Source organism: Aulonocara stuartgranti (assembly GCF_965226115.1).
Source record: "Aulonocara stuartgranti genome assembly, chromosome: 18".
Lineage (NCBI taxonomy): Eukaryota > Metazoa > Chordata > Actinopteri > Cichliformes > Cichlidae > Aulonocara > Aulonocara stuartgranti.
In genome coordinates this window covers 7338153-7357447 of record NC_138954.1, presented here as the reverse complement: position 1 = coordinate 7357447, position 19295 = coordinate 7338153, and the positions used below count along the sequence as shown (strand labels likewise).

Genomic DNA, 19295 nt, shown 5'->3' with positions numbered 1-19295 from the left:
GCTAGCAAAATATAAAGAAATGAGTGGTGGCTTGAGACTTTTGCACCATATTGTAACTAATAAAGACATTTTGTTTATGTACTATAATTACATAATCCACAGATTTAAAAATTTGGTAAAAAAAAAAAAAACAAACTTACAGAATTCAGAGATATTCTGCTGATCACAGTGCAGGACACTGTCTAACTGCAAATGTGTCATAAGTAACAGAACTGTTTCTTCTCAGATTAGTTATTGACACAATCAACCTGTATCAAAGTGTTTTGAAATATAAATAAGAGCTAAAATGTCTCACCACCTTCTGTATCACCCTTTGTGGCTCTAACATGAGCATAAGTGCTGCTGGAAATGTCCTTGCAACAAAGCAAAATTGTCAGTAACGATGTGTTGATCAGAGCACTGCTTGTACTCATAAAAGCTAATATGACTCTGGGACTTGTGGGAGTTTTACGCTCCCAGTGTTAAATAAATACTGATGACTTTTTTGTGTCCCGTTAAATATTTATGGGGCTGAAGAGCCTCAAGGAATGCAAGAAAGACTCTAACATGCCAACATGTAAAGTGAGTAGAAGAATTTTGTTTTTTATGTGAACTGATAATCACTGGAAACTCAAACTATACACATCAAATACACATATATGGCACATGTATATACAGCTGTGGCTAGGCTACAAAATTGTGGTGAATTTCATGCTGTTAATATGCAAAATCCTTAAAGAAACAACGAAAGATTTTTTTTTAGTTTTCTTGATAGGCCTCTCATAAATTAGTGTGGCGAAAACACCACATTGCCTGTATAATAGCACACATCAATACATATTTTTATGAAAATGGCGTTTTGTTCTGAAAACTAAACTGCCACCGAGTTATATTTGCACGGACATCTTGACTTAAAATAGAGAAAAGAACACACGATCCCTCGGTACAAATTCAAAGCATGAAAATCACCACAACTTGGAGTTCGAGTTTCCTCACAGTAGCCCAATAAAACTAGCAGCCATCCCTGACACAAGATACCCTCACAAAATCTCCCCGTCGCACCCCTCCGCCCGCCCAAGCCCAAACCGCAGACACTTACCAGCAGTTAGTGGGGCAGACACACCCTGAGCTCGTCTCTTCTCAGGTCAAAATGAAGGTGAGTCACACAGACAGACAGGGAGGGAAGGTGATGTGAGAGAGGAGGGGGGAGCCATGCTGGAGACTCAGAAGGGTTACACAATGAGATGTGATGGATGTTAGTGGGTGTTAATGAAAAAGACAACACCTGACATCGTGACAGTCCTCCCCATACACGAACACCTCCTGCGTTCCTGTTATCGGGCTGTGGTAGGTATGTGCACTCAGACACAGACAGCTGAGATAAATTTCAATTTTGTGGTAGCAAATAGTTCATGACTGCATACAACGGCGTGATTCAGATATGCACGTACACATTTTTACTGCTCAACTGTGAGAATTTCTTAGCCCAAATAGGTTGACTATATTGAAACAAATGCCTTCATATTATTCGTTGCCCCGGCATGCCTACAAAGACAAGTATCAATATCTGTTCCCTAGTAGCGATACTTACAGGCAGGGGGAAGAAATAACCCTGACATTATGGCCTTGCAATTCCTCTCCATTTTTTCTTGGAGAGATATATGTCCTAGGCTGCTGCAGTTCAAACAGGGATAATGGCACACATTATGATACACCGTCTCCTTAAAAGCACTCACCAAAAGAGACGTAGCAGTTGCAAACTTGTGATAGAAGCTCAAATCTTGCATATTTTTGCGTGTTGGTCAATGCTAATTTGCCTAGGAAAGTGCACACACCTGATTAGCAGATATTTCCTCCACTAATTCAGAAGTTGGAAAGGTTGTACCTTTTTAGCCATTCACAATCTGATAAACGCTTCATTTGGAGTATAATTAGCTTTTAACCTTAATCCCCTTTATTGCAACTACAAGCCTAATTCATATCCTTAACCTGATCGTAACCATAACCCAAACATTGTTAAAATATGCAAGGGCAGTGCAGATCATACTGGACCTCACAAAGGCATACACACAAGAATGCATACAGACTCTCAGAAACCTCAAGTTTCACCTCGAGGTTCAGCCCACACTTGTACCACAACCCCTCTTCCTGCAATTAGCTGTGTGGGTGCAATAACTGTGTGCAGATTAGTTGCAACACAAAGCCAATCTAATTACTTTTATGGCTGTGCAACGTATTGAGAGCCTGGTGGGAGCAGTGTGGACATCAGTTGGTGGGAAGGCCATAAAACGATTAAGAGTGCTAACGAGGCTCGCCTTTATACCAAATGAAGCCGGGGCAATCATCTCTGGCACCGAGTGGCGCTGGATTGTGGTTCGGCTGACAATAAAGGAGGAGTGAGTGCCTATAAAGCCCGTATTCCACATGTGAATTTAAAATGCTCATAGGAGAAGTTCAGGCTTAACATTTTTCCCCCCACTTGAGAAAAAAGAAAAATCCCTTCAGGGAGTGCTGAATATTCTTGGGAATGTTTTCTCATTCCTAAACACAGTGATTGCAGAGGGGAGTGGAAAATACCCCGAAGGAGGCCAGATAATAGCAGCATTAAAATGTTACAGTAAAATACAAAAGGCAATATCGTACCATTTCTAAACCCCCAACATCAACTGAATGAACTCCTCAGTTCCCGTAGTGGTATAAATGAGTGCAATAAAGCTCGACGCGGTGCTGCCGAGAGGGTGAGCATCAGTCATCGTTGATGGAATTAGACCGTTCTACCCACAATCCTCTCCTGCTCCCCAAACTATGGAGAAAAAGGAGGAGAGGGGGCCCATCACAAAGAACGGATATATTGACCCAACGCATGTGGCTACATATGGATGGCTAAGAAATAACTGTTTATTTATTTAGTCATCCATATTTAGAAAATGTATAATTGGGTGGATGAGAAAGACAGCTGCAGATATCAGTCGTATCAGTATGGTGTGACACTGTGGTCAATAACTCCCAGTTTAAAGAAGAGAGATAACTGGAACTCATGATCATTCGAACACCAACTAATCTCTCTATTTTGCATTAATTTGTAGATTGTTTTATGAAATAACCAAAAGTATAGTCTTCTTTTTTAGTGGGTGGATAGTACGGCACAAATTTGAAATTTGCAATGGTTAAAAGCCAGATTCTCACGATTTATATTTGGCAAGTTTGCTTGAAAATGTTAAAACACTGAGCCAAGTTTTTGTCCATTAATTCAATAAATCTACTCTATTAGTTATTCCAGCACCGAAAACCACTGCTGCCCCTATAAATCTACATATGGTGAACAAAGGCAACTCTATTTTCATTTGCATCATACAGCATTACAATTTTCTACTAGAAAAAAAGAAAAAAAGAGCAGTAGCAAATGGCACCATCTCACTGTTCTGGCAAAGACTAAGTGGGGCAGATGTAGGTGAATTAACAAAAAGGACGGTGGCTCCTTGAGGTTTGCAGCACATCACTCGGATGAAGCAAGAAAACGTAATAAATGCACGGCAGAGGTAATTGAATTTCAAAGAAACATTCTCCTGTTTTCCATATGGCCCACAAGTATGGCCAGAGCATGAGTCTAATAACATGCAATTACTATAGAAACCCTGAGTGTGGGCTACAGTCTGACAAAGTAAAAGGGATTTAACAGGCTGTGGAACTGAAAAGGATTGCTGGGAGAAATCTGTGCTTGTCAGGTTTATTTCCAGACTAATTAAGCTTTGATAATAATACACTTGACACAAAGATTTTTTTCATGCACCAATTTATCGGATAAAAAAAAAAAAGAACAAAACATTGTAGCTGATGGAATATCTAATTTTTATGGGTAACTAACACTACTTTCCATGATTTCGATGGCAATAGAAAGTACATTGCAACTAATATAAGAAAAAATGCTGCAACGGCTCTTTAAACGAGAGCACGCTCAGTAGCTTTTCAGACAAAAGGAGAGATGACCTACGCTCTTCTTTCCCACACGCTGCTGCTTTTCCTGTACAAAGCTGGTTGGAATGTGCACCAGTCCATCTACCCCATTTACACGCAGGACACTGGTTAATACTGCCAAATGCAAAACACTGCTGCACACATTTGTTGGGCTTATTAGTTAGAAAAGAAAGAGCCAGAACACAGAGGATATGGTTCATGAGCTCTCACTTTATCAATTCATTTCAATTATAAGTCACAAGGGTAAAATTTTCCCATTGCACATCAAAAGACTGAGCAAAGTTACAGTGGGAATTTCTAGTTTATACACCAACAATTAAAAAACAAAAAAAGTTCATACAGAAATATACAAAAACATTTGTGCGAAAACACCTTGTAGAGGGAAAACGCTAACAAGGGCGCTCAATGTTATTCCTTATGGACAACACACTGTCTGGTATGGGACAACCCACATTTGTGCTACCTACCACCATAACACACTATTTAAAATTATATGTATTGTGTTATATATATTAGAATAAGTTGGGAGGGACTGTGTGTTAAAACAAAAAATGTGTGTTGTCCCGCACTCAGCGCAAGTATGTGAAGACATTTCATTTATAACACACACTCTACCAATTACAAAAAAAGGAATAAAAATGATGTATAAGGTTTAAAATCTGATACGGCTGGCTGTTCATTTAACCAGAGTTTTCTACTAGAGTTCATGTAAAACCAAGTACACTTGAGGTGCAGTGCCAGGAAGCAAGAAGGACTCAAATAAATACTAAAAATATGACAAGTGATTGCATCAGCTCAAAAAACTTTGAAGGCATTCAGATTTTGTTCGCTTATAATTACCCCTTGTTGCTTCAGAATGCACTCGTTATCTTTCTCCTCAGCTAATGCAACTTTGATTTAAAGCAATGTCCGTTAAAAAGCACATAGCTCTCACTTGAAACTGTAAGAAGGCACACGTCAAAAAACAGGTGACCCCCTATACAGAGAAACAAATTGGAAATGACCCAAATCCATGAGGTGGTGGGCGGGTCCATGTGGATGACTGACACACAGAAAATGAAGACGATGGATCAGTACAGCAGGTCGTGACAGGTGGGTGGGGTTAGTGATGGTTGTGTCAGGAGGTGTGAAGACTCCCGCATGCAGACGGTGTTAGCATTAGCACAATTAGCCATGAAGGCTAATGGAGGTTAATGGTAATCCTCAAGTGTAGAGGACCATCAGTCTTGTTCATGGCTGCTAGTAGTGGGGTTAGTGACGGTAAGCACCATTAGCCACAGGTGCAAACACTGTTAGCATTCTCCTCAGGCTAGCACTTGAGTCTCGGCCTGGTAGATAGCGGTCGTTTCTGGACAGTCTTACAGTTTAGCCGTCTTCTCGGCCCAGCAGCGGATTTTAGTTACAGGCCCCAGTGATTTTAGACACTCACCCAGGGCTGCTCGAAGCTGTACGTCCTCCTGCGATCATCTGGGTCGTCCGGGACATTCTGGGCCTGCTGAAACTCTTGCCTCAGCCTCTGTATCCGGTCGTGGTTGCTGGGGGTTAGTCGGTTACTAGGGAGAGAGCAGGGAGAAAAAAGAGAGAGGGTGGAGGGAGATGGATGAGTGTGAAAGGTCCATTGTTAACAAGTGACCTGATTCCATCAGCAGGCAGAAATGGCCTGCAGGATGATGTTCTTTAAAGTCCAGCGTGTTTTGATCAAATTGATCAAATGCACTGTTGACACTGGCAAAGCACCCGGATTTACTCAACCCAGATAAAATGTAAAAAATGTGATAAAGTGAGGCCGGAGCCAAGAGCGAGCTTACAGCTGAGCCAACAGCAATATGAATCAAACTAATGTGCTTCTGATGTATTATTCAGAACATTGAACAAAGACTAGTGGTGAACGGTGAGTAGTACTCCAACATCCCCACGCCCCCACCCCATCCTTCCCATCGCAGCCTTATATCATTCATCCACTGCGCTGCTATTGTCTTTCGCAGCCCTGTTTACATCAAACAACGCTGCTGTCAGTGTAACTTCCTCATGGTACAACGAGTAAATACACTCACACTGGTCATTCATAATAACTCTACAACTGCAACTATATTAGGAATTACAGAGTCTGAAATGCTCAGCTATAACACCATGAAGTGTGTGACTAAGTGTGGGACTAATAAAGGTTTATCTGACCTTATTTCTCCTCATAGTTTTTTTTAATATATATATATATAAATTGTGTGAAATTTAGATTTTGAAAGTTAGTCCCTTTCACCAACGGTTTGGACCATGCGTCATAAATCAGTCCTAAAATTTAGCTATTTTATTTCCATTGACTTTTCTGCATTTCACCATAAAGGCTTTTGCGTCCTCATGAACACAGAACGGAGAGAAATCTATAGACCTAAATAGAAACGAAACGACGGGGTAGTGTTAAATTCACATGGCCTCCTACAGAGGAAAGTAATTAACACATTTTCCCTCTCACACAGTGTGAATGAATAGAAGTGTTGGACTCTAAATGAAGGAGCAGCGGGTGACTGTGACTCTGAGCTTGACTTTTCAACTTTCCAACTTTTGCCAGGAAATTCCTGTGGACTTTGTTATCTCTCAAACTCGAAAGGTCCAGCCTGCAACCTTTTCAGCTTTTTCAAATCTTCTCCTGACTGAAGACGGGGAGCGTTAGGGTCAGCATAAAAAATTCCAAACTGCAACTGGTAAGGGTTATGATTAAACTAAAGTTAAAAAAACATAAAATGCACGCTGTGCATATGCAAAAAAGGAAGAAGAAGAAATCCCAGAGCAGCTGCACATTTAGAATAGACTTAGAATAGCAGTTTGTCTTTATTAGGTCAACGTATGACTCTATGTAGCATAAAATTACTGCGTAATTCATTTCATCCATCACAAACAGCCAGAAAGCGAGCCCTAATGGCATAACCTAAAACACAACAGCACCACCAACTTAGCCAGCTATCAACTCCAGACACACAATAGAAAAGCCAGAGGCGGTCAGCCTTGTTAAAGACCAGGAACCTGCCATATGCAATCCAGCTAATCTCCATGACATGTAACACAGCTGCTTGGCCTTTCTGTAACTCAGCTGAACTGATGTGTGACCTTTTGACTACGGGTCAAGGATGCAATGCCAGCTTTAGCAGAAAGGCTCATATCTAATGTATGTAAACAGATGCCTGTCCAAAACAAAAGAAAGAAATGTTTGTTTTTTTTAAATGTAATGTTTGTCAGATGGAAGCTGTTCAGTCTTCCGAGGCTCAACCTTGTAATAAAAAAATCGTATCAGCTGATATTACAGAATCCTGCCCGAGAGACTAAAGAAAACAGGAACTCAAATAAAGGGATCAAAGACCTCCAATCTTTGACAAAACGCTGTAAATCAATCAAAGAAAGAGCAACACAACAATACAACTGTACTGCCAAAACACCCCAGAGACCAGGAAGAACAGCAGGCTGAAATTTAGCCTGAGATGAGCTTCATCATCTGGACAGACTCACTCAATATCTGGCACTACTATATGAGGCTGAAAGGTCACTGTGAGGCTTTGTGGAGTGGAGTGTCTCTGGGACTCAATAAGAGGACTGTGGCTTGCTGACTGGGCTGCCAGCAAAGCTGTTTACGCTGAGATGCACCCTGCCTTTCATGGTCGGGTGTGCCTCCTGAAAAGCTGTCTGTCTCAGCCTTAAGCCTGGCAAGGAAGGAGCTTTGGGAAGATGTAATGTCTGCACTGTGGGCAGACTTTGACGACGCTACTACAATATGCCCTAATGCGGCGTGTTCAAGCAGAGGGATTGCTCAAAAAGAAGCTTTGAGAATAAAATCAAAACTTGTGTCTTTTTTAAAATCCTTGGCTATAATTTGGATCAGGAAGTCTGTAAACTCTGTGGTAACTTTGACAGATGCTTAAAAAGAAGAAATGTTTGGGGGGGGGAAAGGTTTACCGTTGACCTTTTCTCTGCCAAATCGCCATCTAATCAAGTCTAAATCAAGTGATAAATCCAGTTCAATCACCGGGCAGAGAGATGACATTAACATTACAATACCAAGAAAAATCTGTAATCTGCAAGTAACAGATATCGATTACGTGGTTTTTAACAGCTTGAAAATACTGACTTTTACTTTTAACTGATCCAGATAATGGAGGCCCCGAGTCCAAACTGTAAGCTTAATAAGCTTACAGTATTGATTCAATGCATAAATGGTATGACGTAGAGCTGGGCGATATGAGATTTTTTCATATCACGATATGTTTTTTTCATTTCAGGCGATAACGATATCTATCACGATATAAGCCAAATAACTATATTTGTAAGATTTAAATGTGCCGTTGCTCGCAAGTAAAATGTGAAATAATCAGCAGCTTGTTTTTATTTAAATATTTATTTCCCATAATAAGTTCAACAGGGTAGATGTACTTAAGGAACATGAGACTTTTTCAGATAAATAAAGGCAAATATTGCAAACTACACAAAAGGCAGCCGCTAAAGCGTTTAAGTTTCAAAATAGAACAAACGAAACAGACTAAATTGTCAATTCCACTTAGAAACAAAATATTAATTCTAAAAATAAATCTTAGTTTGTTTTACAGAAGAACAGACAAAACTGACTAACTTTTGTCAATATCAAATAAACTGAGAACTAAAAGGAAATTCTCAATCTCTCCTTGTTGTATAGCTGAGCTTTTCAAACAGTTTTAACAGTTACTTTAGTCTGACAAAAGCCGAATGACGAATTAGCGCTTCCAGTCAGAGACTGAGGCTACGTCCACACGTACACGGGTATTTTTGAAAACGGAGATTTTCCATTTTCGTTTTAAAAAATAATCCCGTCCACACAATAAAGGTAGAAATGAAGGAAAACGCTGCTATGAACATGCCAAAGCAGCAGGTGGCGCTAGATTCCTAACCGTGCAGAAATACTGGCCAATCAGAAGTCTAGAAGCCTCGGTGGGAAAAAGTAAACAAAGCTGGGGCATAGAAGCAGAACCGAGTCGTATGTGTGGACGGACAGTAACTTTGTGTATATGTAAGCATTTAAACACTGCAGAGAGTAGAATTAACAGTATTGTAGAAATTCATTTCACCGAAACAATAACGTGGCGCAGTGTGACGCATGCACCAGTTTATTGTATTTCCAGACTTGCTTTCGGCACAATTTACAGTGCACGCTACTCTGTTTTTTGTCAGACTTGAAATAGCCGAAATACCTTCACACTACGGAACTTCTATGGCTCTTCCGTTCGACAATCTCTCCGGCATTGGAACCATCATCTGTTTTCTCTTCGGTCACGCTCGGTTGATTTTTCTAGTCGGCACACTCATTTCCTCCATTACGCGCTGGCTCCATTACCCGCTGGCTGCTTCCCAAACAAACACACGTGTGGCTTGGCACTTGTGCTGTACGTAACAAGTCACGCGACGTGACGCTGCGGCTGTGATTGGTTCGGCTCTGCGCTACTTAATTTGGATTGGCTGACCTTTTTTTTTTTTTTTTTTTTTTTTTTTTAAAGAGGACAAGAGCGGCGAGGTCTATCGCGATAGCTTAATTTCTCTATCGAGTAAAAGTTATATCGCGATACATATCGTTATCGTTCTATCGCCCAGCTCTAGTATGACGTAAGATTATTCTCTTCAATGTGCTGCAATTAGCTGTTAATTTTGTGTATCACTCTGTTAAGTTTACTGGCAGCAGCAGAGTGACGACTTAGAGTGATGTCATTTCTACTTAGTAAACATTCTTTAACAAATTACAAAGTGCAGCTTGGAGTGATCATTACCAAAAGACCAGAGTTTGCTGAAGATGCATCAGAATTAACGTTAATTATAGTTCATATAATCTTCTTTGGGGGTTTTTTTGTTTTTTTTGTTTTTTTAAAACAGAAGTAAGCAACCCTGCAGGTTACAAACAAGAATACTGGCACTCGGTAATGCAAAAATACTTCAAAAAAACTAAAGCGAGTCAAAGTATTTCACAGTACTGAAACAGATCTTAATGGGCTCTTTGCATCTGTGACTACTTATTCTTGGTGCCCTTTAACGACAATTAGGGCAGGGCAATATGGTTGAAAATATTTATCACAATATACATTTGAAAATTTGCGATAATGATATAACTGACGATATAATTGACGCGAGACAAAATCTCCACAACTTTATTAGTGCAAAAAAAACCCCATCAATGTATTTTCACTTAAACAAGCAGCTGTTTTTTATGTGCATTAAAGCTATATAAAAATGTAACAGTGCAAATGCAAATTCCTTGCTGACAGTTTAACCAAAAGGCATTTCCAGTGGAAACTGGCCGACATATCCTCAGCATAACCATGTAGAATATCCACAAAACTGAAAAAGAGGTTATACACACACAATACGGTAATATTATGTTGAAGCACAGTACGTATCACTCCGCAAGGCTCCTGCCTACGGCAGCCGTAATGCTCCGACAATCCATCAAGCGGTGCGGCTTCGTAGCTTAGCAAAGTCGTACTAAAAACATTTGACAGATTTTCGAGCGCCGTGTACATAAAATCGTTTCCAGGTCAGTAAACACAACCAGAATTCATACATAACGCACACGGGATTATAAGGGGCACTGTCGATTTTCAGAAAATCAAAGGATTGATTTGAAGTGTGCCGTATTTCCCGAAAAACACGGTAATAACGACGGCCCGCTAGCATGCTCTACCAAAAATAGTACTTTGTTGTGTATCTGATGGACGAAAGCCAAACCAGTTCCACACTGAAGTTGCAGCATTTTTACAAACCAATTCTGGTTCATCTGTTTCATTCAACGATCTGATTTCACCCTCTCATTCTCTGTCGCCGCCATGCTTTTTCCGCCATGTGCGTATGAAAACAAAGGCACTGCACATGCACATTATACCCATATTCTATCGAGATATTTTACTTTCTTATCATTGCCTAATATTATACCGGCATTACCATGAACGGTTGACAATGCTGTGGTCTTAGAGCTAAGGAATACAAATTCAAGATTTAGGTCTTTAATAAACACAATTTATTCTTGAAATCTGGCCTGTGTTGCAGGCAGTCTTTTTGATCTCAGAGCCACAATATGTATGAAAAATGCAGCCAAGACACTCAAAACAAGAACCCAAACTTTATGAGCAAGATTGATTTAAGGCAGGCATACAAAGCCTTTGCTTTATTTGGCAGGGAAGAGGACTTCCAAACTAATAGGATTAGAAGATATGGGCTGTCACCTCAAAATCCCACATGACTCTGGCACTGCTTTCACAGATTCCAATCAAAGCATGCCAACAGAGAAAGGGAAGGTGCAATGTACAGTAAGTGACAGAGGCAGCTGATAGGCAGCGCTTTAATCCTGCAGATTACAAATGAATGGCCTCATTCACAATGTGCGCTCTTCCCATGTCTTTAACATCCTTCAGACCTACCAGCAACTGTATAGGGGCATAAATTTTACAACCATCGCTTAGAGGACTTGGCAACCTTTAGTGGATCGATGTGCTCTCGAGATGAATGCAAAGCGGCGGGTGTCCGCGCAGTTGAGAGCACTAAAAGAGAAACAACTGGAAACGACCCCACAGCCCGCAAAGACCATCTGAGCATGTACAGCCTGCTGAAGTTCAGAAGCCTACATGGTGGGAAGATTCAAGTGGATCTTGTGTCTGTTTTGTGACGAGGGCCCTTGTGGCGAGTGGTTACAAGTGGGGTGACCTTGAAGATACAAGAGCAGCATTGTTGGTTCACACTTCAAAGTATTAGATGAATGCATCGCCCTGAGCCAAATGCACCACCATGCAAACGAAAACCCCAGCCAAGACTACTCAGTGTCTTAAATGTTAGTGCCTTCAATTCGAGCTTACTTCGTTACACTCCTTTAACTTAAAGGGCATCTTTTGCCCTTTAAGCAAATTAACAGTTGCTGACTCAAAAATAAATCTCACCTCCCTTTTAATAACGATAGAATATCACAGAACGCAACCCCTATCTATTTAATTTGGCAAAAATCCTCACTTCATAATAATCAACTTTTTAATTAAAAACACCACCTTAATTAAACATTTAATTAAGCATGGGTAGTCATGGGATTCCCATCTCTGATGTGACTGTTGTACTGACTAGCTCGGCAGCCTCTTAAATAAACATTTACTGATGTACCGACACGCGCGGTAAGGGCGGTGGAAAAAGTGCCCACACGTCCTTCTTGAACGCAGCAGATGTGGTGGTTAGTTATCAGATGGGTGAACTAGGCCCTACATCCTCTGACAAAGAGGGAGTAGCTGGTGGCGGCTTTCTCTGCTGTGAAAAATGAACTGAGATGCTGGAGATGATAATCCAGGTCTATTGATCGAAGGCTCGCAGACAGCTAGAAGGGAGACTGATGCTCTCGCTAACTGCTGCTAGCAGCTAACTCTCCATCTGTGAGCCACTGTATGACAGTGTCCCTGTTATCTACCGCAATAAAGCAAGAGGGATCGACTCTTTTTACACTCTTGTACAGATCTGCGATAGCTGTTAGATACTTTAAAAAAAATGTAATTTTCTAAGTGTATTTCTGATTACAATCCAACATTCATGACAGCCCCCGTATTTATTTTTGTGGTTTATCACAACACTGAGAGCTAACACAATTTTATGCCTTGATTTGCTCTACATTATGATTTAAATGGTTTTACTTTTTAAAAAACAAACCGTCTGCCATCTCTGTCAACTTGTTCTGGTTGGATGCTCATAAAAGCGCGTTTTAACAAGGGAGCCCTTCTTGTGGCATTTTTTTATTTTTATTTGTAGAGCTTCTAAGGAGAGACAAAGTTTATTGTTTTGAAAGTAATTTTCTTTCCTGAGTGTTGTTCACTGCTGCTACTGTGTAAATGGTGTCTCACGGGCCCATGTGGGCTGTGTAGTTGATGAAATAAAATATTCTCAAAGATTTTCTTGATTTACTTTTTAACGGTTTAATATCTAGATTTCTATATTTTTCTGTGATGCCAAATCTTTTCCAAGAAGCTGACTCTATATAGATGATGTGGCATTACTGACAAGACAGAGGATGAGAGAGAATTAGCTGAGATGACCACTCACAGCCTCGCTGGTGTCTGCTGATGCACTGGAAAGATTAGAGGTTCCAAGAGGCCATCGAGTCTGTGCCATTTAGGCACTATTAGTCCCATCTTGCCTTTATTCTGGATTACACAGGTTTAACATTGAAACAGAGAGAGCCAAATTGATCTGCAGAAACATGGCAATTAGACACCAATCGATACAATATCACCACAGTTAGCAACTCATTATCAACCCCCAGGTATTTACTTCATGATGTCAATGGACTAAGTGAGACTAAAGGAACTGCACGTTGATGAACTGCGCAAACAAATCAGTTAATATGCAGAGGAAGAAACAGCCAAGTAAAATGTCTCATTCTATGGAAAAGCTCGTGTTGACAGGGAAGTTAAGAGGCTAATGAATCCAGCTAACACATTCTGTAACCCAGGCCGAAGCAGACACCATCTGCGCGCTCGCGGCCCGGCTCGGATCAAACCGTTCTCTTCACAGAGTGCACAGCATGGGCACAGTGCCGGCATGCTGTGCCAAGCTCAGAGCCATGAGTGTGCAAAAGTGTGTGTGGTCACCGGGAAAGAAACATGGCTCTTTAGTTGACTTTTTGCCACAGAAGAAGCAGTCACTGGGCTGCATTAAGAGCTGCAGCTATGGAGATGGATTTGAATACACGTGATGAATTCACACGTGTCGCATTTTAGGTAAACTTTAAGGACCAAAAATGGATACAGAAGCCGATCTAATGACTAACTTGATTTACTGAGATTCATTTTGGGTCACTTCATCATTTAAGACTTTAACTTTGAATCCTGTGCATTTTTTAAATCCGTTATCATTTTCCTCAAAATGATGGAAGACAACTTTCCAAGAAATGACTAATTTCCTACAGCACACAGATACCCTCCTGCAACTTACAGTAGCAATCATTCTGAGCCTTAGCAATCCCACCGGGTGTCAACACTTGTGCAAAGCAGACAGTAAACATTGGAATCCATTGACGGAATGGATTGAATTTAATTGGCTTTCAGTTTTATAAGGCATCTCTATTTTTCCAGGGGAACTGCTGGTCAGAAATGTGGGTGATGGTAATATAATATTTGACTGATATTAATGCAAGGGTGAGCACGCACACACACGCACACACGCGCACACACACACACACACACACTTAAAGCAAGATGGGTAACAGTTCTTCGATTTCAAGCCATGGCGCCACTGGAAGCAATAATGGCGCGGCACACAGAAATATGCCTCCTTTTAATTCATGGGCCAATTTCATGCTTGCACACATCAGCGTATCGATGCCGGCCTTTTCAGTTACAAGCAAATAAATTGCTCTGCGATTCTAATATCTGTAATTCTGCCCTACTTTTAATGAAGGTGAGAGACATGCCATGTCCTATGTGGGCCATTTAGGTTTCATCACTCAGCCCCAGTCCCCCCTCCGTGGCAGAGCCACTTCTGAATATGTCAGTGTAATATATGCAAGAGCATTTCACACGTGGTACAGCAGGAGCTCAGTTTCCTTTTCCTAACAAATGCTTTCTTTACAGCGCTTTATGAGATTAAACTTCATCCCCGGATTAAACTGAACAGGGATGGCGTCAAATCTAATCTGATAGATGCCAAAAATACAACGGGATCAAACTTACTCTTTCAGAGTAAAAAGTGATTCTAAGAAAAGAAAAATTTACTGTAAACTGTGTGCCTCTTATATGAAGACATAGCTCTCCGTGTAACTGTCAAAGCTGACTACATATTGGTATTTAAATCACTGCTTTGAGGCATCCACTGTTTGTCTGCATTGTGGTTAGCCTCAACACCACTTTACATTTTAGACAGTCCATCAAGAAAAAGACTGCATTTGCAGTCAACTCAAAATCTTAAAATGACGTGATAAGTTATCTCATTATATGTTTTACATCCAAACAGCAACTCAAAGTCACAAGAGGCCGATTAGCAAAATGCTCATTGTGCTCCTTGTCTGCATTTTACAGGGTGTATCAAAAATAATCCAACGTGCTCTAATTCCACAACCATCCATGAGTAATGATCAAAATGTGTACTGCTAGAAAAAGGGGATTCGTGAGTTTCACCTGGTTGCCAGTAGGTAGTTTAACAACCGCAGTGGCTGCAGTGACACAAGGATGGCCGCAAATATTTAAGATGTAAATACTTAAATTGTAAATACATTACTTAAAAAAAATACAGCCTTCTTTAAATCAGATGATTCTTTTTGATACACCCTGTATTGTTGAAGGCCCAGAAGTGCAAACCCCCTCAGGTTCTGAAGTAGTGAGGGGATACACAGAAATCAATCAAACACCAGTTAAACAAGTGCATCTGAACAGATCGGAGTAGAAAAGTTAACTAAACTAACCGAAGGAAATGCATGGATGCTTGAAACAGCCTCAACTATTGCTAAAAATGCAAAAGCAGCTGATGGATAAACAAATGAAGCTGTTACATTGTAACATAATGGATAAATACATAAATAGTTAAAACTGGCACCTTATCATCGTGGCGATCGTGGCTCAAGAGTTGGGAGTTCGCCTTGTAATCGGAAGGTTGCCGGTTCGAGCCCCGGCTTGGACAGCCTTGGTCGTTGTGTCCTTGGGCAAGACACTTCACCCGTTGCCTACTGGTGGTGGTCAGAGGGCCCGGTGGCGCCAGTGTCCGGCAGCCTCGCCTCTGTCAGTGCGCCCCAGGGTGGCTGTGGCTACAATGTAGCTGCCATCACCAGTGTGTGAATGTGTGTGTGAATGGGTGAATGACTGGATATGTAAAGCGCTTTGGGGTCCTTAGGGACTAGTAAAGCGCTATATAAATACATGCCATCATAATGTTGTAGCTACAGTAATTAAATCAATGAGTCAAAGAGTAACACGAAATAAACAGGCAGACTGTGTGAACACCCTCATCTTTGCAGGTTACTGTGCATAACTGATAAGCTAAAAGTAGTCTCAATCTAAAACATCTTGGACATGAGAAATGTTGATGAAGGGGTTTTTGAGCCCACTGGCGGTATGCGATATGAAACCACAATTGTCTTACCCATGTAGGTTTCGATTCCATCTCCCTGCTCCGCATTGAAATGCTAAATAGGGAATATCTGATCTTATCCACATTAACAGCAACTCCTGTAGATGCCATCGCAGTAACAGTACGAGAAAAGAGCCTAATCTCATCCATCAATGATAGATGACAATCTCCTCGGCGCAGAGAAGGCGTAAGGAAAATGAGATTATTTAAAACCGTGGAAATCTCCACACACTCGTCTTCTTCCTTTGTGAAATTTGAAACAGCTCTGAAACACAAAGCACATTTTCCGTCGCTTTCACCGCCCGTCTGTTTCAGAGTCTATTCATCTCAGATATAAATTCGCAGACCCTTTCGCGCCATCTCAATCACACCTTGCTTCATTGCTCTTTCCCCCCTACAGACACTGACACTGACTTGAGGGTTAAGCAGAGACGGCATCCATCAGGCCACACCGTTCAATCAGTCAACCGACAGATCTGTGCTGTCAGATAAGTCACTTATTGTAATATATCTGAGCTTCACATTGCCGTTACGATCCCACCAATCATAACTAACGCCTGCAGGCCACTGTCTTAGTGAGTCACAGCTGATCACTATGATTCAGCACATTTGGTCACCTGGGGAAACTGTAACCAGGCAACAGGGTTTGGAGAAAGGGTCGTCCGAGTTAATGGCTTTACCGCTGGCAGCATCGCATCCTACTAATTATTCCTTTCTGTGTCAACACGGCCGTAAAGTAGACTCTTCTAGGCTATTAACTTGTAGTGGTGCTTTAACAACTCTGCAGCGAAGCGAAAACTAGTTTCAACCTGCCTGTGCCCACAAGAGCAGCGTTTTCCTACAGGTTGTGCAAATTACTGGCAGAGTTTGAGAACGCAAAGTGTGAGATGAAAGGGTGAGGGGAAGAGGAGAGGATTTTCAAACCAGCAGGGTGAGTACGCAGTCTTATCAGCGGTGGATTAGGGAAGCATTAAAGAGTCCGTCTGGCTTTTTTACATTTTTATGAGGGCTCAGCTAAACTAAACATTGATAACAAGGGCTGACTTTTTCATACTCATGAATAAAGTTCAGTCTGAATGAGAAACTACAGTTGAACAAGTTCTTTGGCTCTTGTCTTTTCATGTTGGCAAAGCATCACAGAGTTTCACTCAAACATTATTTCTTTGTTGAGGTGATAGAGGATTTCAGATTTACCAGTGGTTTTTAATTAGGATGTAGGGTTGCTATTCAGTGACTCAAAGTCTAGAGCGCTACTGGAAAGGAGAGCTGTGACCCACACTTTCTTTTCTATTACCGTATTTTCTGCACTATAAGGTGCACTTAAAATCCTTTAATTTTCTCAAAAAATCGACAGTGTGCCTTATGTATGAATTCTGGTTGTGCTTACTGACCTTGAACAGATTTTATGTGGTACACGGCGCTCAAAAATCTGTCAAAAAATGTTTTAGTACGACTCCGGTAAGCTACGAAGCCGCACCGCCTGATGGATTGTCGGAGCATTACGGCTGCTGTAGTCAGGAGCCTCGCGGAGTAATCTGGGTCCAAAACACAACGGCATCACTGAAAGTTAAAAACTGTCTAAACTCTTTAATAAAATGATCAGTGTTGCTGCTTTACCAGGTGTAACAATTAAGTTTAAGTTAGCTCGCTAGCTTCCATCTAAACAAGTTCTGAGAGATTTCTGAAAAAATGAAAACGTACAGCTCTGCTATCACTTCCAACATAAATGACAGAAAACTAAACAGCAGTGACATTTGTAGAGTTATTGAAGTTGGACAAGCTAGTATATAATGATGTGCTACGTGATCGCTAGCGACACAGCTATGTTAGCATAACATAAATACAGTGAAGCTGGAGGATGAACGATAACCTTTTTCCACTCAATAAAAGTCAACGTGAGGGTTCCCAATGGTTAGGAACAAATGCAATCGCGTAGGGTTAGGCTGTAAACGGACCAAACAACTGAGATAATCCATCCACAATATGAGGTTAGTCATTAATATACTGCAACAACATGGGAATAGAGCAGCTGTGAGAGAATTCAACATTTATAAATCAATGGTACGGAAGTGGAGGAAGCAAGAAGAATGAGTTGAGTAAAGTTTGACTTATCTGACTGTTTTGTTTCGCTTAATACGCCTTACAGTCCGAAAAATACGGTACTTGGCATTTATTTGGTAATATTTATTAGCTTCAGTAGTAGTAGTAGTAAGATAAGATGCCCCATCTTAGTACCTTTTCTTAAACTCTGTATCAAGATCAGGATTAACAACAAAAACCTGGGCTTACAATAAAAGTCTTCGATGGGAGCACTGCAGGTAAAGGTAAATCTCACTCTACCGTCCATCAGAGGGCATCACCTGCTGTGGACAAACCTCAAAACTGGCAAAAAAAGGAGCTAATAGAAACCCCAGGAAAATAGACTAGTAAAATGGGAGAACACATAAAACTTCAATAATGGATAGTAATGACTTTGAACCTATTATATGCATGAGAGGCAAAATATCCTAAGGTCTCAAAAAATGATTTATCTATGCATGTATCAAAGACAGAGTTACTCAGTGCAGTAAATTTGCTAGTGGTCACAATGATCTGTACATTAGGAAGTGGACACTCTGAGTGGGAGATTATTCACGGCAACTACAAAAGGATCCATCCCATCTATGGCAGCAGAGTAGAGACAATTTTAACTTAAAGTAAGTCGAGCAGGCATACATTACAATTCCAATGCTCGTTTTATTAGCAAGTGTTAGGGTTTGACTGATGCTCGTGTCCAATGCCGGCTGACAATTTTGGCCTGACCTGGACTGGGAGAAAGGGGAGCAGTCATAAATGAAGGGGGAGGAGAGGCAGAACACCACAGAGAGAGAAAAGAAATCAAATTGGAGCAGTCTAATTTCTGGGGCAGGCATCACGGTCCAGCTCATATGGCCCTCTTGTTCTCTCCGTTATGGCGACCGGTGGGTGACGGATGGATGTCTCACTTGTAATGGTTCCCATTCTCAGAGAGCTGCATAATACTTCCGACTGAAGCATGAGCAGCATCTGATAAATCATAATCTAAGTCAAATTAGGATCCATTATCATCAGGAGGCAGGGGGCCTTTTTCCCCGTTTCGGGGCAGCATTGGAAGAAAATGAGACTGGAGGCATCTTGTGACAGCAGGCAATTTTGAGAGAGAAAGATTGAGTATTTGATGTATAATTGCCATGGTAATACGTGTCCTGGATGCCAGGGAAAATGCTCACTCTCAG

The 19295-nt window shown here is 41.1% G+C and overlaps 1 protein-coding gene across 9 annotated transcripts in view; it reads right to left on the bottom strand.

Moving 5' to 3' along the window:
- The window catches only part of pard3ab (par-3 family cell polarity regulator alpha, b), a 262424-nt gene that overhangs the window by 28866 nt on the left and 214263 nt on the right, over window positions 1–19295 (bottom strand). For 8 of the 9 annotated variants that reach the window (XM_082512080.1, XM_082512082.1, XM_082512087.1 and 5 more), the window contains one exon: window positions 5384–5507. In XM_082512080.1, the coding sequence (XP_082368206.1) occupies window positions 5384–5507 (124 nt within the window). Of the gene's footprint in view, window positions 1–5383; window positions 5508–19295 lie in introns of those variants that run through there. The other variant, XM_082512089.1, reaches the window with a different exon arrangement.